General features: G+C 36.4%; 2 protein-coding genes and 2 long non-coding RNA genes across 6 annotated transcripts; 3 read left to right on the top strand and 1 right to left on the bottom strand.

Annotated features, from left to right (window-relative positions):
* Positions 1-323: 323 nt before the first annotated feature.
* LOC126610629 (uncharacterized) lies at positions 324-23,769 on the top strand. The gene is made up of 2 exons (XR_007618593.1): positions 324-475; positions 23,689-23,769. It is a non-coding gene; the product is annotated as an uncharacterized LOC126610629 (long non-coding RNA).
* On the top strand, positions 1,532-23,769 carry LOC126610619 (senescence-associated carboxylesterase 101-like). Of its 3 annotated transcripts, none has more exons than XM_050278724.1 (7): positions 1,532-1,584; positions 1,686-1,774; positions 2,160-2,444; positions 3,906-4,260; positions 4,773-5,016; positions 12,831-13,150; positions 13,377-14,282. In XM_050278724.1, the coding sequence occupies exons 3-7, from the start codon at positions 2,434-2,436 to the stop codon at positions 14,235-14,237; spliced, it is 1,791 nt and encodes a 596-aa protein (XP_050134681.1). In that variant the 5' UTR covers positions 1,532-1,584; positions 1,686-1,774; positions 2,160-2,433; the 3' UTR covers positions 14,238-14,282. The 3 variants fall into 3 exon arrangements, with proteins under 3 accessions (XP_050134681.1, XP_050134679.1, XP_050134680.1); XM_050278722.1 differs by lacking the exon at positions 13,377-14,282 and adding an exon at positions 22,620-23,769 and having other exon boundaries at positions 1,535-1,584; XM_050278723.1 differs by lacking the exons at positions 1,532-1,584; positions 1,686-1,774; positions 2,160-2,444; positions 3,906-4,260; positions 4,773-5,016 and adding an exon at positions 11,814-12,191 and having other exon boundaries at positions 12,587-13,150; positions 13,368-14,282.
* On the top strand, positions 5,533-6,620 carry LOC126610627 (senescence-associated carboxylesterase 101-like). Its single transcript, XM_050278736.1, has one exon. The coding sequence runs from the start codon at positions 5,599-5,601 to the stop codon at positions 6,424-6,426; it is 828 nt and encodes a 275-aa protein (XP_050134693.1). The 5' UTR covers positions 5,533-5,598; the 3' UTR covers positions 6,427-6,620.
* On the bottom strand, positions 12,645-22,152 carry LOC126610628 (uncharacterized). The gene is made up of 2 exons (XR_007618592.1): positions 21,944-22,152; positions 12,645-12,691 (listed from the first exon to the last, which is right to left on the bottom strand). It is a non-coding gene; the product is annotated as an uncharacterized LOC126610628 (long non-coding RNA).
* Positions 23,770-23,973: the final 204 nt, after the last annotated feature.

Below are 23,973 nucleotides of genomic sequence, written 5' to 3' on the forward strand. Positions count from 1 at the left end.
GAGAAATTCAAAGTTTATTATTCTTCGGTTGGCAATGTAAAAGAATATTTTTTTGATAAAACTAAACTAGACTTTAGATTTTAATTTTAAGAGCTATTGATTTGTTTATAAAATAAGATTGTAAATTTATTTTTAGGACGAGTTTTGTTGGGATTGAAAAGAAAAAGAGACTTCTTATTTTAACTATTAGTGAATAGCAATTAAGAGTTTTGTGTAAAGTAAAAGAAGTATAATATTAAGTTTATCCAAATATAATACATAATTATATAGAAAAGTTAGTTGGGGGGTAGGCCTTGGCCTATGGTGGCCTTAGAGTGCCTCCGCCCCTGGCTGTATTGCTCATGATCTTCATATAGAATGGTGTGCAGTACTTGCCGGACTTTTTGGCGCTACAACTTTTGAACATTTTTGTTTGTGGTTTCGTTTTGTTTTGGGCTCTAGCATCTAGATCTCTTTGTTCAAAGTATAAGAATGTGTGGGGGTATTGTTTCAATTATGATGTTGTAATTTCCACTTCATAAAGCAATGACACTCGTTGCATTTTGATTTCACCAAGTATGAGGCTTATCCTAATTTCAGTCTTTCAGCACATTGCTACTAGTGAAGTTTAAATATTTGGTAACTGCTTATGATTCTTTCTTTTATCAATTTTTATGTGTTAATGTAGATGCTTCTAATGAGTTGATATTATACTGTTTATTTTACCTTATTCTTAGCTATAATTTATTGATTATTTTGGTTGAATTTTGATACTTTGTTCTATATTTCAATTACAGGACATGTGAATCTACTTTGGGCATAAAGTGATCAAACGAAGGAATTTTGGAGTAATTTCAATTGGAATAGATTCGTGAGTCTTTCAAGATAATTGTGTCAAAATTCTAGAATTTAATTCCAAGCCGTTTGACCGTGGCAAAGAAAAGAATACTCAGCGTGCAACTTTCCCAATTGTTTTATGGTTATTCGTAACTAATTTCCGTTTACTAGAACGAGATTACTAGCCTTAGCATGAATATGTTGTAACCGTCTCAGATTGTATGAAACACAGATCGTCGAGAACAATTTTGTAATTTCACGTTTGGAAGATATTTGTATTCTTGAGTTTAGTGGACCTTATTTTGTGAGTCACGAGGCCCACACATGTCTCCCGGCTGCCTCTCTTCCCTCTCCCCGTCACTCTCTTTCCCTCCCTTCACTCTCTCTAAAACTCTCTTCTCTCATCTGTCTCTCTAACCTTCCTTCTCCGGGGAAGCACACAAACACAAACACAACAACAACAGCAGCAGCTGCACAACACCATCCCTCACCCTCTATGCGAACCTCACGAACCCAAAAACGGTGAGCGGACTTTTCCCCAGTTTTCCGGCGAGACGCATTTTTTGGCCATATCCGGCCAGCTTTTGGCTTCTAAATAGGTAAAATCGTATTTCTCTCGTCTTAAGCTTCGTTTTGACATATTATGGGTCCGATTTGGCTAAGAAATGAGGAAATTATAACCTTTTAAAGTTTACCTCGTTTCCGGCGACCCCCACGGCTTTCAAGTCATTTTCCGGCTAAACCACGGCTATTTAGCCGTGGAGAAAGGTACCATTCTCTTCATTTCGTCAATAAGTATGATTTTCATCTATGAATCACTTGATTTCGTCGAGTATTGAAGAAGTTATGGACGTTTAAAGTTTACTCAGTTTCCGGCGTGTTCCCCGTTTTTCTGCGGACCAGTCAGTTTTCAGGCTATTTTCCGGCCATCTCCGGCAACCTTTGAACTTCCAAATAGGTATATTCTTGTTCTACATTTTCCTAGTTTCGTTTTGATATATTATGAGTTCGTCGCGAAACATTTAAGATGACGGAATTAGGTCGGGCAACAGAGCCTGACCCGATGAACATGACGACGAAAGTCCGTCAGGTAAGGCTGCGTTGACCATATTGTATTGCTACTAGGTGAATTCGGACAAAAAAACAGAAAGCTCAACGGCCATTCCCTATCGCTCAGATTAACTCGTTAGATTTCTTTGTAAATTTCTTTGTATTCTTCCACGAATGTTTAGTTGCTAAAATCAAATCATGTATTAAATTACTCTGGAATTTTCGTAACGTAAGAACAAGCTGGAAGCAACATGGAATAAATAATTATTCTGAACTTTAACACGTAAACGTAGATAAGAAGGCCAGAGGAAAAGCATCGGGGCAAAGGTCCAACTCCCTCTCCTCCGGGAACCTTCCAGGAACAAGATCCGTAGACGACGACGTAGACTTTCCTGTGCATTGTCGAGTTGGCGGGAAATTCCCTCGTGGAACTTGGTGGAACAATGACGTCCATAACAATAGTAATGATAGGACTTTCCTCTTCTATATAAAGAAAGACACTGAGCATTCTGGTTTCCAAATCTCTCAATCTACTGTGTTTTTAAGCAGATCGCCAGAAGCTTGAAGATGAACAACCAGTAAGTTAACTTCAAACTCCTCCGATCCTTGTTCTTCTTTGAATCCTTTGTCATTGATTTTCCTTATGGTTTATTAGGCCTAAGTATGATTATGCTCAATATAGTTCGGCAAATTTCCACTTCATCCATGTGTGTCGATTGTCGTGATTAAGCAGACATGTCTAGGACGGCTTCTGGAATGGCTACAAGTATTTTGCATGAAACTCCTTAGGGTTAATTTTGGGGAAAAAATTTACCGAGTAGATTATCCCCCTCCTGTTCTCGTCCCCTCCTCTCCCTTCCTCTCACACATTACTTTTTGTTTTAATGTCTTTATAAAAAAAAAATTAATATAAGATGTTAACGTGGTTTAACCGTGACCGTTGAAATAGGAGGGAAGAGAAGGGAAGGAGATGAGGATTAGGAGGGGGAGCCTCCAAAACCTACAAAGCGCGTCTAGATAGTAGAAGCTTTTTTTAAGAAGCATATGAGCTATGTGCAGCTTTAAAAGCATTTCCAAGTTTCCAAGTGCTTTATTGAGAGACACTTGAGTAAAGTAAAAGAAAAATGCTTTTGAGTAAAGTAAATGATAAGTGCTTATGAGTAAAGTTTCTCGCGGAGGCAATATTTAATAAATGTTCATATGCTTTAACAAAGTGGAATTTCATTCTTACAGTCTTTTGCTAAACTGACCTTATTAGAAGCACCAATGAAATTTTATAGAAAATGCTTTTACGATTCGTACACACTTTTATGATGCGTTTACGTAAGGATAATCGAAATGAAAAAGCTGAATTAAATTTCAATTACGGAGAACTTCAGTTTTTATCAAATATTGGGAATAAAAAATTTGGTGGGACACATAAATTTTGTAATCCAACTCTAAAATTTGGAGTAATTCGGTCCTCTACAACTTGATGGAAATTAAATTCCGGATCATTGGGGGAATCGAAATAAATTCTTTCAAACCATTATACTCTCCTTAATTTCTAAAATTTTAAGATTATTGGGTCCTTCGCATTTACCCAACACCAAATTTTGTTCCCTCAACAAAAAAAAAAAATTGAGAAGAATTAAAAAATTTCTCACAAAGTTAAAATAAAATAATGTTTTACCAATAAAATAAAATAAAAAAATAAGAATTAGCATATAAAGTACATTACTTGAATTGGAGCATTTTAGTCATCACATCGATTTTCATTCTGATTCATGTGAGTTAGTAAACAGTTTATATTGTTCAGTACTATTCTTACTCTTATTTTTTTAAATTTTAGTAAACAGTTTCAACATGAATCTGATTCTAACATATTCCAACTCTTCAATTCAATTTTTTCTTCTTTTGAATATGGAATAGTAAACGACCCATTAAATTTTTATCCCAAATATAATCAAAAGTAGTTTTGATTGTTCCACTGACATTTTTAACTATTTCAAAAGCTTTCCCTCTGTTTAACTTTGCTTCAATTTTTTGTTGGTGGACAGAATTAGCAGTGCGGGGCTTGAACTAGCAAATGTGCTGGTGACTTCTCCTCCCCTGCACCAGTCATGGGACGCGGTTCAAAAGCAAAAGCTCCAGACAGCTGCTGATCCGAATGCACAAATAACCTTATACATTAGTGAAACCAAGCACTCAAACACCACCATCATATCTTTTCTTACTGCACCAGTAGAGGTTCAAGATCCACAAGCGATGATTTCATCGACGACTCTCAAGGACACCAATTTTCTTCTCTTTGAGTTTTTGTGCAGCAAAAAAACACCAAGTTACTTCGTCAATGAATTGGCAATCAAATTCTTCGCCTTGAATCACACCAACCTCGATCTTCTGCGAACAAAGGTGTGTACTGTTATCTTTGATAATATTTAAAAAAGAAGTTTCTTCGCGTACGAGAAATCCTTATATAAGAACTTGTTCATTCATTGCCTACTTAAAAATAGACATAGAGACGGAAGAAAGGACGAATCAAATAGTTTTTTTTTTTTTCCCAATTTTTGTCTATTCTTCTCCTACTGAATCAAACTTTTTCATTGCTTTGCCGACTATTAATTTTAGTGAGAAATGGTTAGAAATGATATTTATAATGTTAGATTACTTTATACTTAATTAGTTTGGCTTCTTTGACAACTCTTAATATTAGTAAAAAACACTTACAAACACCTCATTGTTAGAGTTATAAGAGCCGAATGTCATAAAATTGATTCTATTTTGTTTTGTTGTTGTTCAAAATGGAGTTGAATGTTTTTTTTTTTTTTTACCACGAATGTATTTCGAGGAACTTATTTGTAAAGACGTCTCCGAATTAATTATATAGCAGTTCAGAAATTGACCAACTTAATGTAATATTTCAGCTGGTAGAAAGCAGCAATTCCAACTCATCGATACTTCTCACTGGACATTCTTTTGGAGGCTGTGTGGCTACCCTTTTCACCTTATGGCTGCTACAAAGCCTCAACTTGTTCAAAGCGAAGCGTCCCCTTTGCATCACTTTCGGTTCACCCTTGACCGGTGACGAACAACTCCGACAATGTGTGTTGCAATTCTCAACATGGAGTTCTTGCTTCTTGAATGTAGCCTCTATCAACGATCCTGTACCTAAAGCCTTCCTAACCGCTTCGCAAGCGAGTGATTACAAGCCCTTCGGAACATTCCTATTGTGCTCTGCTTCGGGTGGTTCTTGCCTTGAGGACCCTGATGCCATTTTGCAACTGTTGGTGGAAACCGGCTCTCAGAGTGCTCAAATTCAAGGTCCGAATTTGGGGTTTCAGTATTTCGATTACGGACAGATTTTGAGTGATCTCAAGCTGAAGGCGTTTTCTAGAGATGTCTTTGAGTTGGTTAAAGAGGATAGAGTTCCACTTAAAGCTGGAATTAAAACACAGTTGGCAGCAATATTTGGAGTTAATGGCTCACAGGTATCCAACTTTCCACACAAATATTTGATTTGATGATGATTCAGAATATGGTTTCTGCACAAACCTGTTTATTTTTGTCTCTTGATTTTCTGTTACTTTATTTAATCAGAAGATTGGAAATAAACACGGGTGTGCTGGGGGCAATCACATCCCCTGTTTTTTTCGACCTATATATATTTTTACTTCTACTAACTTTTTTCGCAAATCATTTGGTAAAAAGTCATTGCAGCAGCAACAACCCGACATAAATTTCGGCAATCTGATGCAAAAGATGGAAACTCAAGAACGTAACCACGCAATCCAGAAGACGCAGGTTTACAGTTCTTTCTGGAAATTGAATGAGATTAAAAAGTACATGGCCTACATGGAAGGGTACAAGAAGGAGTCCAAAGAGGTGGGAATTGGATACTATGACAGGTACAGAAACAAGCGTTGCTTGGGTGACATTAATGCCGAAGAGTACAAGAAGAAGCTCTCTAATTACTGGGAGGACACGGTTGCAGAAGTTGAGAGCAATCCCCAGAAAGAAGGAGCTGCAATGCGTACTCGTTTCCTATTTGGTGGAACGAATTACAGAAGGATGATCGAACCGCTTCACATTGCAGAGTACTACAAGGAAGGTGGAAAAGATTACATAAAGGAAAGGCCTCGACATTTCGTTCTCTTGGAGCAATGGTTCAATGAAGACACGGAAAAGAAGAAGCCAGAGAGGGAGCAGAAAGAAAAGGAGAACCCCCAACTGCGTTGCGAAGGCAAGTCGAACTCAAAAGCGAAGAATGTGGCTTCAAGTCTGAATGATGATTCTTGTTTTTGGGTGCATGTCGAGGAAGCGCATAACTTATGCTATGAACAAGCGAGTAATCCAAATGCCAAGCAAATGCTGATCGAATTTGAGCAGTACGTGCTGAATAACCTCGAGAAGTTTGCAGTGACGCCTGATATTTTCTTGGCTCAAAGCAGCTACATGCAATGGTGGAACGAGTACGAAAAAAGGGTGGGAAATGACTATTCCTCACCACTCGCCAAGGTCATGAAGCGTCACACTTATACCAAATATGCGGAGGGGGTCTCGGTTCTTGCTGATATATAATGCAAGATAATTAAGTTTTAAGCAAGCAATTAAATTAAATAAAGCAAGATTAGTTATGCTGTATTGCTCATGATCTTCATATAGAAAAGTGTGCAGTACTTGCCGGACTTGTTGGCGCTACTACTTTTGAATATTTTTGTTTGTGGTTTCGTTTTGTTTTTTGGGCTCTAGCATCTAGCTCTCTTTGTTTAAAGTATAAGAATGTGTGGGCGTATTGTTTCAATTATGATGTTGTAAATTCCACCTTATAAATTAATGAAACTTGTTGCATTTCGATTTCATTTAGTGTGAGGCCTACCCTAATTTCAGTTTTCCGCACATTACTATTAGTGATGTTTAAATATTTGGTATCTGCTTATGATTTTTTCTTGGAGTGTGATATTCACACACCCCATTTTACTTCTCACACATCATTTTAATTTTCGGCCGTCGGATTTGATGAATTGAAGAAAATCAACGGACATAAATTATCAAGGGTGTGTGAGAAGTAAAATTAGGTGTGTAGATAGCATACCTCTTTTTTCTTTTATCAATTTGTATGTGTTAATGTAGATGTTATATTATACTATTATTTTACCTTATTTTTAGTTATAATTTATTGGTTATTTTAGTTGAATATTGATACTTTATTCTATATTTCAATTATATGATATGTGAATCTATTTTGGGTATAAAATGATCACACACGAATGAATTTTGGAATAATTCTAATTGAAGTAGATTCTTGAGTATTTCATGTTTGGGAGATATTTGTGTTTTTGTCTTTAATGAACCTTGTTTTGTAAGCCACTAGGAGCACATGTTTCCCTTGTCTCCCAGCGCTCTCTCTCTCTTCACTCTCCCCGTCACTCTCTTTCCCTCCCTTCACTCTCTCTTCTCTCATTTCTCTCATCTTTCTTTCTAACCTCCCCTCTCGGGGAACGCACACAAACACAACAACAACAGCAGCAGCTGCACACCACCATCCCTCACCCTCTATGTGAACCCCACGAACCCAGAAATGGCGAGGAGACTCTTCCCCAGTTTTCCAGCAAGACCCGTGAGTTTGCAGGCATTTTCCGGCTATCTCCGGCGCGGAGAGAGAGAGAGAGAGAGAGAGAGCAACATTAACATTTATTTCAGGCTAGCTTCTGGGTTTCAGATCTCGTGAGTTCTGAAGGAAGAAGAAGAAGAAGAAACAAAATAAATTTAAAATGAATGGTTTCCACTTTCCAAGGGGTCAAAGGTAGCATCCGGACTCGACCTTGGATTATGTGAGAAACATGGGGTGGAGAGTGCTACATAGAGTAATTGATTAGTTTTAATTTTGGAAATTTTAACGAAAAGTTAGTGGTGCAGTTCATTTTAACGAAAAATTACATTTTTACACTAAAAAGTTAAACTTTATACTATTTATTTTACTATTTATTTTATCTTTATTATTAAAATTCAAAGTTTTTAAATCATTTTCATTAGTTTCTCTTTTAAGTTTTTTATGAAACCAACCACCACCAAGATGTCTATTTTTTATTTACATATCTATATTATTATATTACTATATTTCTTTATTTTTGTCATATTTTGCATTTTATGTGGTTTTAAATTGGAAGGTAAATTCTCTGTCATCTCACTTCTCGTGTTATTCTGTTTGTGTGTTCACGATTAAGTTACGTCAATATTTTATATTACTATTTCTTTTTATCTTATTATCTCTATAAAAAATAATATAAAATATTAATGTATCTTAACCATAACCACATAAAACAGGAGGACACGGAAGGGCAGAGAATCTGCTTCCTTTGAATTGTGAACTTGTTGTACATGTGTCATTCTACAATACTCTTCACTAGCCGCCTGAGCATTAATAGTCAGCCGCCACCCAACTAACGTGTAGCGTTTTTTAGAATTTTGAAAAACACCGAAAGCTCAACGGCCATTCCCTATCCCTCATATTAACTCGTTAGATTTCTATGTAAATTTCTTTGTATACTTCCGCGAATGTGTAGTTAGTTGCTAAAATCAAATCATGAATTAAATTACTCCGGAATTTTCGTAACGCAAGCTGGAAGCAACATTGAATAAATAATTATCTGAACTTTAACACGTAAACGTAGATAAGAGGACCAGAGGCAAAGCATCGGGACAAAGGTCCAGCCCTCCCTTCTAGGAACAAGATCAGTTGACAACGACATAGACTTTCCTGTGCATTGTCGACTTGGCGGGAAATTCCCTAGTGGGGCCCTTTGGTTGGTGGGGACAATGAAGTCCTTAAGAATAATAATAGCTTTAGAACTGTTTCCTCTTCTATATAAAGGACACACCATTCTGTTTTCCAAATCTCTCAATCTACTGCGTTTTTAAGCAGATCGCCAAAAGCTTGAAGATGAACGACCAGTAAGTTAATTTCAAACTCTTCTGATCCTTGTTTTTCTTTGAATCCTTTGTCATTGAGTTTTCTTATGGTTTATTAGGATAATACTATGATCATAACCGCTCATACTATGAATCACACTGTAAATATCATCGCTGTAAAAAATAAAGTAAAACTAAGATCGTTTTGTCAATTTATTGTAGTAAATACATAAACGGTTCGTAATGTTTTTACCAATACCGTTCATTTGTTTTTAAACAGTTTGATGACTAAACGATCTTAGTTTTACTTTATTTTTTGCAAAGGTGATTTATGTAGAGTGATTTATAATATGAACATTTCTGATTATAAACACGAATTTCTATAAATTGATAATGAATAATTTTGAGAAATTTTAAATAGAAGTTCCTACTTATATTTAAGAAGCTAAGTATTGGTCGTTTATTAGACCTAAGTATGATTCTACTCAATGTAGTTTGGCAAATTTCCACTTCATCCATGTGTGTCGATTGTCGTGATTAAGCGGATCATGTCTAGGATGGCTTCTGGAATGACCATAAGGGTGCGTTTGTTGCACCGGACTATCTCGGACTGGACTAGTTTCAGGAACTAAACTGGACTGGCTTAGACTAGACTAAGCTGGACTGATTTAGTGAAGCGTTTAGTGCAGTGTCGGATTAAAAAGCAGGACTAATATATTTTATTATTAAATTTATATTTACAATATTTTATCATTAATTTAATCTATATATACTAATATTTTATTATTAAATTATCATTTTCCTTTTATCTTCTCTCGTTGTTTTGTCTGTCAGCCCTCCCCTCTCCTTTTCTCTGCCATTTCATCTCCTTTCTAGAACATCTTCCTCTTCTTCTTTTTTCCGCCGATTGCATCCCTCCCCTCTCCTCTTTCTCTACCATTTCATCTTCCTCTCTTTTTTTTTTGTCCACCCAAATCTTCCTCGAACTCCAAATCTGCCTTGCCCTGCACCAGCGACTCCACCTGCTGCTGGCGGTCCTTGCCCTGCACTAGCGACTCCACCTGCTACTGGCAGAGAATTCAGCGACTTGAGGTTCTGGAGCTTCTCAGATGGCTCGTCCATGGCGATGGTGGCGGCAGGAAATATGGGATTGGGGATTTTTTATGGGTGATGGTTGGTGGTGGGAAATATGAGATGGGGGATTTTTTGTGGTTGATGTTGGTGGTGGAAGAACCCTCGCAGGGAGGAGGAAGAAGCCCAGAACTCACAGAAGGGCTCGCAGGGAGGTGAATCAAGCAGGACAAAGAAAGATGTCGTCGAAATCGAGGTCGATGAGGTGAATCAAGCAGAACGAAGCGAAGTTCCTAGCTAATCCCGTGGTTTTTGGGGGGACTCGTGAAGACCGGCTAGCATGCCTCACAGGGACTCGTAGTCGAGGCGAGTCCCATTTATTTTAGTCCCACAACCTACCAAACGTAGGATTATAGTCCTACTTAAGGTAGTCCAAGCCAATCCCTCCTAAGAAGGTGTAACAAACGTGCCCTAAGTGTTTTGCATGAAACTTCTTAGTGTTAATTTTGGGGGAAATAACTTACAAAGCGCGTCTAGATGGTAGAAGCTTTTTTAAAGAAGCATATGTGCTATGTGTAGCTTTAAGAAGCATTTCCAAGTTTCCAGGTGCTTTAACGAAAAACACTTTGAATAAGGGAACTTTAACGAAAAACACCTGGTACTGTTCACTTTAACGAAAAACCACATTTTTACACTAAAAAGTCAATCCTGGTACTATTCACTTTACCCTTTATTTTGTCCTTATCATTAAAACTCAAAGTTTTCAATCTCTTTTCATTAGTTTTCATTTTGAATAAAGTAAAAGAAAAATGCTTATGAGTAAAGTAAAAGATAAGCGCTTATGAGTAAAGTATCTCGAGGCAATATTTAATAAATGTTCATATGCTTTAACAAAGTGGAATTTCATTCTTACAAGTCTTTTGTTAAACTGACCTTATTAGAAGCACAATGAAATTTTATAGAAAATGCTTTTATGATTCGTACATACTTTTATGATATGTTTACGTAAGGGTAATCGAAATGAAAAAGTGGAATTGAATTTCAATTACTGAGTATTCCAATATTTATCGAATATTGGGAATAAAAAAATTGGTGGGACACACAAATTTTGTAATTCAACTTCAAAATTTGAAGAAATTCAGTTCTATACAACTTGATAGAAATTAAATTCCAAATTATTGGAGGAATCGGAATAAATTCTTTCAAACCATTATACTCTCATTTATTTCTAAAATTTTAAGATTGTCTTTGGCATTTACCCAACACCAAATTTTGTTCCCTCAACCCAAAAAAAAGAAAAGAATTAAAGTTTTTCTTACAAAGTTAAAATATAATAATGTTTTACCAATAAAATAAAATAACTAAATAAAAATTAGCATATAAAGTACATAAATAGAATTGAAGCATTTTAGCAATCACATCGATTTTCATTCTAATTCATGTGAGTTAGTAAACAACTTATATGGTTTAGTACTATTCCGGCTTTGATTTCTAAAATTTTTAGTAAACAGTTTTAACATGAATCTAATTCTACCATATTCCAACTCTTCAATTCAATTCCTCTTCAACTCAATTCCTTTTATTTTGAATACGGAATAGTAAACAACCCATTAAATTTTTCTGCCAAATATAATCATAACTACTTTTGATTGTTCAACTGACATTATACATACACTAAAACCCAACACAAAAAACACTGTTCATTAACAGTGTTCTTCCATTTTCTTCCCTGCTTCTTTTTTGTTATTTCAATTTTGCCCCTATTGTTTTGCTGTCAAATGAGTAACAGTTTTGTGACGCGTGGGATCCTCGACCGCTTTCTTCTTCCCCCCTCCATCCTCACCCCATCTGGCAAACCTTCATCCCTTTTCATCTCTTCTATCGCTCACCGCTTCACCACAAAAAAACTTAAACCACATCACTATCAAGTTTCAATCACCGTTTTTAACTATTTCAAAAGCATTCCCTCCATTTAACTTTGCTTCAATTTTTTGTTGGTGATGGACAGAATTAGTAGTGCGGGGCTAGAACTAGCAAATTTGCTGGTGACTTCTCCTCCCCTGCACCAGTCATGGGACGCGATTCAGAAGCAAAAACTCCAGACAGTTGCTGATCCGAATGCACAAATGGCCTTAAACATTAGTGAAACCAAGCACTCAAACACCACCATCATATCCTTTCTTACCTCACCAGTCAAGGTTCAAGATCCACAAGCGATGATTTCATCGATGACTCTCAAGGACACAAATTTTCTTCTCTTTGAGTTTTTGTGCAGCAAAAAAACACCAAGTTACTCCGTCAATGAATTGGCAATCAAATTATTCGCCTTGAATCACACCAACCTCGATCTTCTACGAACAAAGGTGTGTACTGTTATCTCAAATAATGTTTTCCAATTTTTGTCTATTCTTCTCCTACTGAATCAAACTTTTTCATTGCTTTGACGACTATTAATTTTAGTGAGAAACGGTTAGAAATGATATTTATAATGTTTGATTACTTTCTACTTAATTAGTTTGGCTTCTTTAACAACTCTTAATATTAGCGAGAAACACTTACAAACACCTCATTATTAGTGTTATAAGAGCCGAATGTCGTAAAATCGATTCTATTTTGTTTTGTTGTTGTTCAAAATGGTGTTGAATGTTTTTTTTTTTTACCACGAATGTATTTTGAGGAACTTATTTGTAAAAGACGTCTCCGAATTAATTATATAGCTAGCAGTTCAGTAATTGACCAACTTCATGCAATATTTCAGCTGGTAGAAAGCAGCAATTCCAACTCATCGATACTTATCACTGGACATTCTTTTGGAGGCTGTGTAGCTACCCTTTTCACCTTATGGCTGCTACAAAGCCTCAACCTGTCGAAAGCGAAGCGTCCCCTTTGCATCACTTTCGGTTCACCCTTGACCGGTGACAAACAACTCCGACAATGTGTGTTGCAATTCTCAACTTGGAGTTCCTGCTTCTTGAATGTGGCCTCTATCAACGATCCTGTACCTAAAGCCTTCCTAACCGCTTCGCAAGCGAGTGATTACAAGCCCTTCGGAACATTCCTATTGTGCTCCGCTTCGGGTGGTTCTTGCCTTGAGGACCCTGATGCCATTTTGCAACTGTTGGTGGAAACCGGCTCTCAGAGTGCTCAAATTCAAGGTCCGAATTTGGGGTTTCAGTATTTCGATTACGGACAGATTTTGAGTGATCTCAAGCTGAAGGCATTTTCTAGAGATGTCTTTGAGTTGGTTGAAGAGGATAGAGTTCCACTTAAAGCTGGAATTAAAACACAACTGGCAGCAATATTTGGAGTTAATAGCTCACAGGTATCCAACTTTCCACACAAATATTTGATTTGATGATGATTCAGAGAATGGTTTCTGCACAAGCCTGTTTATTTTTGTCTCTTGATTTTCTTTTACTTTATTTAATCCGAAGATTGGAAATAAACACGGGTGAGCGGGGGGCAATCACATCCCCTGTTTTTTTCGACCTATATATATTTGTACTTCTACTAACTTTTTTCGCAAATCATTTTGCAAGTCATTGCAGCAGCAGCAACCCGACATAAATTTCGGCAATCTGATGCAAAAGATGGAAACTCAAGAACGTAACCACGCAATCCAGAAGACGCAGGTTTACAGTTCTTTCTGGAAATTGAATGAGATTAAAAAGTACATGGCGTACATGGAAGGGTACAAGAAGGAGTCCAAAGAGATGGGAATTGGATACTATGACAGGTACAGAAACAAGCGTTGCTTGGGTGACATTAATGCCGAAGAGTACAAGAAGAAGCTCTCGAATTACTGGGAGGGCACGGTTGCAGAAGTTGAGAGCAATCCCCAGAAAGAAGGAGCCGCAATGCGTACTCGTTTCCTATTTGGTGGAACGAATTACAGAAGGATGATTGAACCGCTTCACATTGCAGAGTACTACAAGGAAGGTGGAAAAGATTACATAAAGGAAAGGCCTCGACATTTCGTTCTGTTGGAGCAATGGTTCAATGAAGACGCGGAAAAGAAGAAGCCAGAGAGGGAGCCGAAAGAAAAGGAGAACCCCCAACTGCGTGGCGAAAGCAAGTCGAACTCAAAAGCGAAGAATGTGGCTTCAAGTCTGAATGATGATTCTTGTTTTTGGGTGCATGTCGAGGAAGCGCATATCTTATGCAATGAACAAGCGAGTAATCCAAATGCCAAGCAAATGCTGATGGAATTTGAGCAGTACGTGCTGAATAATCTCGAGAAGTTTGCAGTGACGCCTGATATTTTCTTGGCCCAAAGCAGCTACATGCAATGGTGGAACGAGTACGAAAAAAGGGCGGGAAATGACTATTCCTCACCACTCGCCAAGGTCATGAAGCGTCACACTTATACCAAGTATGCGGAGGGGGTCTCGGTTCTTGCTGATATATAATACAAGATAATTAAGTTTTAAGCAAGCAATTAAATTAAATAAAGCAAGATTAGTTATGTTAATTGTACTGCTCATGATCTTCATAGAGAAAGACGTGCAGTACTTGCAGGGCTTGTTGGTTCTACTACTTTCGAATATTTTTGTTTGTGGTTTCATTTTGTTTTGGGCTATCTCGCTCTCTCTTGTACAAAGAAAAAGAATGTGTGCGGGTATTGTTTCAATTACGATGTAATTTCCACTTCATAAAACACTTGTTGCATTTCGATTTCACTAAGTGTGAGGGCTATCCTGATCAGTAACTGGAATAAATTGAGACTTGCGATGATCATGGTTTATGTTGTATTAATCTTGCTTATGAATCTATAAAGTACACAACTTAGTCTAGTTTCTTTGGCGTTTTCACACAAAATGTACACAAACTTCTAATTTATTTGGCTTTTTCACACAATATGTAATGTATGATAATTGAACAAAAAGATATATACGTCAAGATAGATAGTCCATCGCTGTATTACAATCACATGATGCGCAAGAAACGAATAAAGGAGTATACGGACCGGGACACAGCACTTATGTTACAACTACATATATGAATGTTTCGGATGAGCTGTTGATTTAGATAGACATTGCCATCACTGCCAAATATTTGGAAAATAAACTAAGGGATACTTTGGATGCGGTCCTTAATCCTTAACATTCTTTGATTAAAACCTTAATGATATTCAAAATTTGATCAAAGTCCCTTGACTTTGGACACCTCATTATATTACTATTAATATTTATGTTTTTATAGTTTTGACATTAATTGTTTGATATTTTATGAGATTTATAATCCTATAAATTTAAAATCCCTCTTTATGGTACTATTAGAAACGGTTACAATAAAAGAATTCAAACATTTTGATTGAATAAATGGATAAAAACTATGTAAAAATAAGAAATAATAAATGGCAAAAGAATGTATCCATAGTGTTAAAAAAATTGGTACATTTTACAAAAAAATTGGTACATTTCACATATAACAAAGTGGTACATTAATAAAGAAGAATGGGTACATTATAAATAAATTAGGGTACATATAAAAGATTAAAAAATTATGAGTACAAATGAATTTTTAAAAAATATAGGCCCTAAAAGAAATTAATACATGGGTACAAATTAAAAAAAAAATGTTGCAAATTAAAAGTGGGTACAAACTAAAAATATAAATATATGATACAAAGTTTAGGCATAAAACATAAATATACCATAAGTAATTTTTCTATCATTGATTAAATATACAATGTCATGTTACGGTATATGACACACCCTAACCCGAAGACTATGACGTGATGGCCGTCACGTGAGCGTGACGTAACCATAAACGCAAGCGGAAACGATTAAATAATAAAATACGAGTCAACGAAAACCACTAATTGCAGTTATTTACAACCTAGCATTCTAGGTGCCTAAGAGTGTACTAAACACACATAAACAGAGCATAAGCGTCTAGGTGCAGTCAAGTAGGACCATAACTAATTTACAACACCCTCGGGTGAATCCTACATTTATTTAGTCTGTCAGAACGCCGAAGCAGTCCTCGTAGGCCACCAACGCCTCAACTATCAACTAGAACCTGGAGGGGCGAAAAACAGAAAACGTGAGTGGGCGAAAATAAAGTTTTTCCAAATCATTTCATAAATCCACATTTATAACCCCTTTTTGTTAAACCTGTATACTTTCCCAGAAAAATAGTATATAAGCATATATATATCTCAACCATCTCAATCATCAATCTCATGAACAGATTCAATAAAAACGTGCCATGTCAAATTCAACAGTTTAGTATGAATGCATCAATACAAATCAGGTGGAAAGATAAATCAACCGGAGATCCTGCAATGGTCCTGTACGGCTGAATCTAGAGCTCAAAATATCATCTAGCCGGAGTCACCACCTGTGACCTGTACGGCCCTGCCGGAGTCACCTAATATGACCTGTACGGCATTACACTGCACATAAGTCGGAATTACCTAATGTAATCTGTACGACTTAATGGCGTAATAATATGCTCTAGTGCTTTTCTCATCAATCATTTGTGCACATAATCTAAGGTCACCTACCAGTCAGAACCCCTCTAATGGTCTGTACGACTGGCATGTCGGAACCACCCCCGGTGGTCTGTACGACTAGCATCTACTTGGATCCAAGGTGAGCATGCGATGCAGGGTGAATAATATAAGCACTAATACCAAGGTGCAGTTTATGAGCTCAACATATCTCAACATCATCATAACAGTAATAATACTCACATGTGCGTCCACAGCACCATTTCACATATATGCATCATACAACCATTCATAATATTCATGAAATTCTATGCATGGCAAACCGACTATATTCCATATCACAACTCAACATACTTTTCATTTAAGTTGATTTCTGGGGAAATCGGGTATATAGGTATATATATATAGAAAGCAATGCCCACTCATTGGTATGTTGCCGGGTCGTAACCCCCTTGACGCCCCTGGATGTGCTCCTCCTCGCTATAAGTCTCACCTATACAAAAAGTAATCGAAATAACGTCATTTAACGCATAACCTAACTCTTAGCTAATAACTCCTCATATATTGCTCAAATTGGGTATATGAATATACCACGGTGACCTACACAACCTCAGGATCATCCCCATATTTTTAAAATAATTTTTGGAGGTCTCACGCGTCCCCACGCGCCTGACGTGGCACGGACCTACGCGCGGCCACGTGACATGCACACTGACGGCTACAGTGAACGGCGTTAGGAATATTCCCGGAATATTCCGTTAAAAACTAACGGTTTCCGTTAAAAGTGACTAACGGCGTCAGAATATTCCGTCAAACTTGACGGAATATTCCGTCACCTTCAACCTTCAGCTCCGGCGACCGTCGCCGGCGCCGGAAACTGGGTAATTTTTCAAAACCACTATTCTTCTTCGTTTTTCGTCCATTTTTCATGTAATTTATACCAAATTGAAGCCCTAAACACCTACTAACACGTTGGAAGGGTTTTAAGCATTAAAAACCACTAGATCATACCTTCCAAAAATTCCAAAAATCGGTCAAACGTCGAACTCAACGATCCCGACGTCCAAAACTTCCAAACGTTACACTCCAAGCATCCTTGGAACTTCCTTAAGCTCACTGTGATCTTAGTTTGGCCTAAAACAAAGCCAATTTGAAGTTCGTGAACAGTGCAATATTACGGTGACACTGAAACTAGGGTTTTCCGAAGTGAAACTCACCTGAGTTTGGTATCCCCGAGCTCGTGAAGTCCTCAGGATCACGATGGTGGTCTTAAATGGAACGTTGGTACAAGATTGTGGTGGTTCTTGGTGGTTGCCGTGAGTTCGAGAGTAAGAGAGAGAGTGAGAGAGAGAGTGACTGAGGAAGAGCAGAGGAAGAGAGAGACAACAAAACGGGAAATGGGGAGGGATTTAGGGTGTAGGACCCCACCTAAAGTCCAAACACAAATTATTAGTCCAAACAAATGTAAATCTAAACCCTAGTTTAAGTCCCTAACATAAAATAATATTCTAAATAACAATAGTTTAGGATCTTTAGGTAAAACAAATGTCGTACATTTACACACCTTAATCCCGTTTAAGGTCACATTGGTCATTTCACGTCCTCGGAATTAAAATTCCGGGACGGGCTGTGACAGTATACACATGCGTACAAACACAAATAAAACTTTAAAAAAGATGGGCACAAAAAGAAACTAATATATGGGTACAAATTAAAAATGAAAAGAAAATTGGTACAAAAATATTTGCAAATTAAAAATAGGTACAAACTAAAAATAAAAATATATGATTAAAAATTTAGCCATAAATATAAATATACTAATTGTAACATTTTTAACACTAAAGGAATATATTTAAAAACAAAAAATATTTTATTATTCAAATAATTAATCATGTTATTAATAGCCAAGGACCTTGATCAAAAATGAAAAATGAATAGGATTTTAATCAATGGAGTAACAAAAAGAAAGATGTGAACCTAATTTCTCCATAAACCAAACATGGGAACAAAACCCAGCTTAGATGGGAACGGCATGCACATGCACATGCAAAAATGCAGTTCTCATCGCATCAGTTTCTCATCTGCACAATCAATTTCTGTAATTTTTCACTTTTGATCTTCCGATCCTAACGTAATTGTCCTTTCGTACTTTCAGCTCAAAGGGCAAGGACCATTTTCTTTTTAAGTTTAACTGCCCAATAAAAATAGAGAGACTTTGAATGCGGTTCTTAATTATAAATATTGTTCGACTGAAACCTTGTTGGTTTTCAATTTTTGATTCAAGTCCCTAAAATTAATATGATAATTTATTTCTATGTACGTTACTATATTTTTTTAATTAAAATTTGAAATTTATAGTTGTTTATATTAATGAGATTTTAAATAAAAAACCATAATTTGTGGAATTAAAAATATTAAAATATAAATATACTATTGTGTGTGTGTGTATAAATATGGGTACATTCATCAACATTAACCAAAAACTTATTGTATCAAAACATGGGTACATTCTTCAAAATCACAAAAAAAAAAAGGCTTAATAAAATTAGTAAATTTCTTCAATTAAACTTAACATGGATATATTCTCAAATCAAAGAAAAAAAATGTACACATATAATTAAGTTTAAAAATGGATTAGAAAAAAATTTTTGAATAGATTTTATATATAAAAAAAATGGTACATTTTACATATAAAAAAGTGGTATATTTAAGAATTAGTACATTTGAAAAAAAAAAATTACATGAACGGTACATATAATTATCATGGGTATATTTAGAAAAATTAAAAAATGGGTACATATAAATAAATAAATATGGGTACAAATACAAATAAAATTTTATAAAATATGGGTACAAAAAAAAAATTAATATATGGGTACAAATTAAAACTAAAAAGAAAATTGGTACAAATTAAAAAAAAGGTTGCAAATTAAAAATGAGTACAAACTAAAAATAAAAATATATGATAAAAATTTAGTCATAAATATAAATATACTAATTGTAACATTTTTAACATTAAATGAATATATTTAGAAATAAAAATATTTTATTATTGAAATAATTAATGATGTTATTAATATCAAGAACCTTGATAAAAAATTGAAAAATAATAAGGTTTTAATCAATGGAATGGTAAAAGGAAGGATGAGAACTTAATTTCTCCATAAAAATATATACTTTCCGATAAAAATATATACTTTCCGGTCTTCATTCTTGAACTTCTCGTTCGACTTTGTAGACTCTCTAATTTCTTTTGGGTTTACTAAACAAAAAATGAAAAATGAAATGGTTGTAAAACGAGTTATAAGAAAATGCTTCCATCTATTCACACCATCAAAATACGTTAACCACACGCACATGCACGAGGAGGAGTACCTTGGAGTCGATACAAATATGGGTAAATCGTCAAAATGGTTCATGAGATTTGCATAACTCATCACTTTGGTCCTTGAGATTCCAAATCGATAAAAGTGTTCCCTGAGATTGTCCACCATCCATCATTTTAATCATTCCGTTAAAAACTCTGTTAAGTGTCCCAAAGCTCTTGGCCGGAAGTTTAGGCAGTTTTCAAAACTTCGTAACTCAATTGTTTCTTAACCAAATTCGACCCATAATATATCAAAATGAAGATAGGAAAGTGTAAAATAATATTATACCTATTTCGAAGCCCAATGGTTGCCAGAGATGACCGGAAAATAGCCTCAAAGTTGACTGGTCCGAGTGAAAACTTGAAAACTCGCCGAAAACTGGGTAAACTTTAAACGTTCATAACTTGTTCAATACTTAACGAAATCAAGTGATTCAAAAGTGAAAATTATACTTCTCGACGAGACGAATAGAATTTTACCTTTTTTGACTGCTAACTCTCCGTGGTTTGGCCGAAAAACGGCTCGAAAGTGGCTAACTCGAGACCAAAACAGCAACTTTCGAGCCATGTTCCGGCCAAACCACGGTGTGTTAGCCAACAAAAATTATACCATTCTCTTTGTCTCATCGAGAAGTATGATTTTTGTTTTTGAATCACTTTATTTCGTTGAGTATTAAAGAAGTTATGGACGTTTAAAGTTTACCCAGTTTCCGGCGAGTTTTCAAGTTTTCACTCGGACCAGTCAACTTTGAGGCTATTTTCCGGCAATCTCCCGTAACCATTGGGCTTCAAAATAGGTATAATCTTATTCTACACTTTATTATCTTCATTTTGACATATTATAGGTCGAATTTGGTTAAAAAACGATTGAGTTACGAAACTTTGAAAACTACCCAAACTTCTGGCCAAGAGCTCCGGGACACTTAACGGAGTTTTTAACGGAATGACCAAAATAATGGATAGTGGACAATCTCATGGACCACTTTTATCGATTTGGAATCTCAAGGACCATTTTGGCGATTTACCCACACAAATATTGTCCTTTTTAAATTGGGATGGGTTGGGTTAACTATTTGATGAGATCAAATAGATCTGGATGATTTTTTGTGTAACTTTTCAGTGTCCTCTATCTTGATTTACATGTATTAAATTTTTAGGGATCACTTATAAAATATGTGTAGAAGATTTAAACTTCTAATTGATTAAGTACATCACATGTTTAGCCTCTGGATTAAAAAATACAACTGGATCACCATGGGATGGGATGGAAATCGCGAGTCCATGTTGATGTTGGACCGTTTGATTGGTGGCAGTGATGAGCTTTCAATGAGTTGTTTAGCTTTAACGCTGCATGATCTATCACGTGACCAACGAAATACGCACCAAAATACAACGTTGCCCTTGGCCCATTCTCCCCAATGGGCAGTAGTATGATGGTATCCACCTAATTATCCTAGCCTCCATTTTATGACTATCATCTACAATCTTTTGCTATACAACAGTCAGTTTTCGTTACGTCTAGTGATATTCTTCTTCACTTGTAAGTGGAAAGTTTTAGGTTGATTCTCGCCAAAGCCACTTAATACTACTGTTTAGTGATATTCCTCTTTACCTATAAGTGAGAGGATTTATGTTTGATTCTCTTCAAAAACAAGTTTGAATCAAATTGTGCTAATCTATTGTAAGGTTAAGCTCACTCACCTTCATCATTTGTTCAAAAAAAAAAAAAAAAAAAAAAACCGTCTATCCTAGCTCACCTCCATAAAACAGGGGCATTTCCGTCATTCCATAAGCCTCGATCCGAAGTCCAGCCCATTATTTAAGGGAGGCAGATTCTCTATCCTCTCACTTTTCGTGTCATCTTATTTTGTGTGGTCATGGTTAAATCACGTTAATATTTTATATTATTTTTTTTATAAAAATAATAAGACAAAAATGAATAGTAATATAAAATGTTGACATGACTACACAAACAGGAAGCTAAGCTAGGGGAAATGAGAGGCAGAGAATCTGGCTCCTTATTTAAGTGGACCGTCCACTGTTCCTAAGCACGATTCCCGTGATTAACGGTGGATAGAGTGCCACGTGGTCACCCCTTCCCCCTCTCTCTCTCTGTTGTCTTCCTCCTCCACTGAGCTGAAATCCAAAGAGCTGATTTCTTCCTCCGAGCTAGTTAAACATCCACCGCCCGCCAGCTGAAGTAGTTGCAGAAGCAACAGCCGCCGCAGAGAGAAGACACTATTTCCAAACTGACGATTGGCTGATGCTTATGGCTGCTACAAAGCCTCGACTTGTCGAAAGTGAAACGCCACCTTTGCATCACTTTCGGTTTCCCCTTGATCGATGATGGACAACTCCGACAATGTGTGTTGCAATTCTCAACATGGAGTTCTTGCTTCTTGAATGTAGCCTCTATCAACGATCCTGTACCTAAAGTCTTCCTAACCGCTTCGCAAGCGAGTGACTATAAGCCTTTCGGAACATTCCTATTGTGCTCCGCTTCGGGTTGTTCTTGCTTTGAGGACCCTAATGCCATTTTGCAACTGTTGATAGAAACCAGCTCTCAGAGTGCTCAAATTCAAGGTTCGAATTTGGGGTTTCAGTACTTCGATTACGGACAGATTTTGAGTGATCTCAAGCTGAAGGCGTTTTCTAGAGATGTCTTTGAGTTGGTTGAAGAGGAGAGTTCCACTTAAAGCTGGAATTAAAACACAATTGGCAGCAATATTTGGAGTTAATAGCTCACAGGTATCCAACTTTCCACACAAATATTTGATTTGATGATGATTCAGAATATGGTTTCTGCACAAACCTGTTTATTTTTGTCTCTTGATTTTCTATTACTTTATTTAATCAGAAGATTGGAAATAAACACGGGTGTGCTGGGGGCAATCACATCCCATGTTTTTTTCGACCTATATATATTTTTACTTCTACTAACTTTTTTCGCAAATCATTTGGTAAAAGTCATTGCAGCAGCAACAACCCGACATAAATTTCGGCAATCTGATGCAAAAGATGGAAACTCAAGAACATAACCACGCAATCCAGAAGACGCAGGTTTACAGTTCTTCCTGGAAATTGAATGAGATTAAAAAGTACATGGCCTACATGGAAGGGTACAAGAAGGAGTCCAAAGAGATAGGAATTGGATACTATGACGGGTACAGAAACAAGCGTTGCTTGGGTGACATTAATGCCGAAGAGTACAAGAAGAAGCTCTCTAATTACTGGGAGGACACGGTTGCAGAAGTTGAGAGCAATCCCCAGAAAGAGGGAGCCGCAATGCGTACTCGTTTCCTATTTGGTGGAACGAATTACAGAAGGATGATCGAACCGCTTCACATTGCAGAGTACTACAAGGAAGGTGGAAAAGATTACATAAAGGAAAGGCCTCGACATTTCGTTCTGTTGGAGCAATGGTTCAATGAAGACGCGGAAAAGAAGAAGCCAGAGAGGGAGCAGAAAGAAAAGGAGAACCCCCAACTGCGTGGCGAAAGCAAGTCGAACTCAAAAGCGAAGAATGTGGCTTCAAGTCTGAATGATGATTCTTGTTTTTGGGTGCATGTCGAGGAAGCGCATATCTTATGCAATGAACAAGCGAGTAATCCAAATGCCAAGCAAATGCTGATGGAATTTGAGCAGTACGTGCTGAATAATCTCGAGAAGTTTGCAGTGACGCCTGATATTTTCTTGGCCCAAAGCAGTTACATGCAATGGTGGAACGAGTACGAAAAAAGGGTGGGAAATGACTATTCCTCACCACTCGCCAAGGTCATGAAGCGTCACACTTATACCAAGTATGCGGAGGGGGTCTCGGTTCTTGCTGTTATATAATGCAAGATAATTAAATTTTAAGCAAGCAATTAATTAAATAAAGCAAGATTAGTTATGCTGTATTGCTCATGATCTTCATATGGAAAAGTGTGCAGTACTTGCCAGACTTGTTGGCGCTACTACTTTTGAATATTTTTGTTTGTGGTTTCGTTTTGTTTTTTGGGCTCTAGCATCTATCTCTCTTTGTTTAAAGTATAAGAATGTGTGGGGGTATTGTTTCAATTATGATGTTGTAATTTCCACTTCATAAATTAATGAAACTCATTGCATTTCGATTTCACTTAGTGTGAGGCCTACTCTATTTTCAGTCTTTCAGCACATTGCTATTAGTGATTTTTGAATATTACTCTATTTTCAATCTTTCAGCACATTGCTATTAGTGATTTTTAAATATTTGGTATCTGCTTATGATTTTTTCTTTTATCAATTTGTATGTGTTAATGTAGATGTTTTTGCTGAGTCGATTTTAAACTATTATTTTATC

Source organism: Malus sylvestris, chromosome 17 (assembly GCF_916048215.2).
Source record: "Malus sylvestris chromosome 17, drMalSylv7.2, whole genome shotgun sequence".
NCBI classification, from domain to species: domain Eukaryota; kingdom Viridiplantae; phylum Streptophyta; class Magnoliopsida; order Rosales; family Rosaceae; genus Malus; species Malus sylvestris.

Bases quoted from the DNA above. Each gene is read 5' to 3' on its own strand.
- LOC126610627 (XM_050278736.1), top strand. From the start codon at position 5,599: ATGCAAAAGATGGAAACTCAAGAACGTAACCACGCAATCCAGAAGACG.
- LOC126610619 (XM_050278722.1), top strand. The intron at 4,261-4,772 runs GTGTGTACTGTT...GTAATATTTCAG, and splicing joins TCGATCTTCTGCGAACAAAG to CTGGTAGAAAGCAGCAATTC. The intron at 5,017-12,830 runs CTAAAGCCTTCC...ACGATCCTGTAC, and splicing joins CTCTATCAACGATCCTGTAC to CTAAAGCCTTCCTAACCGCT.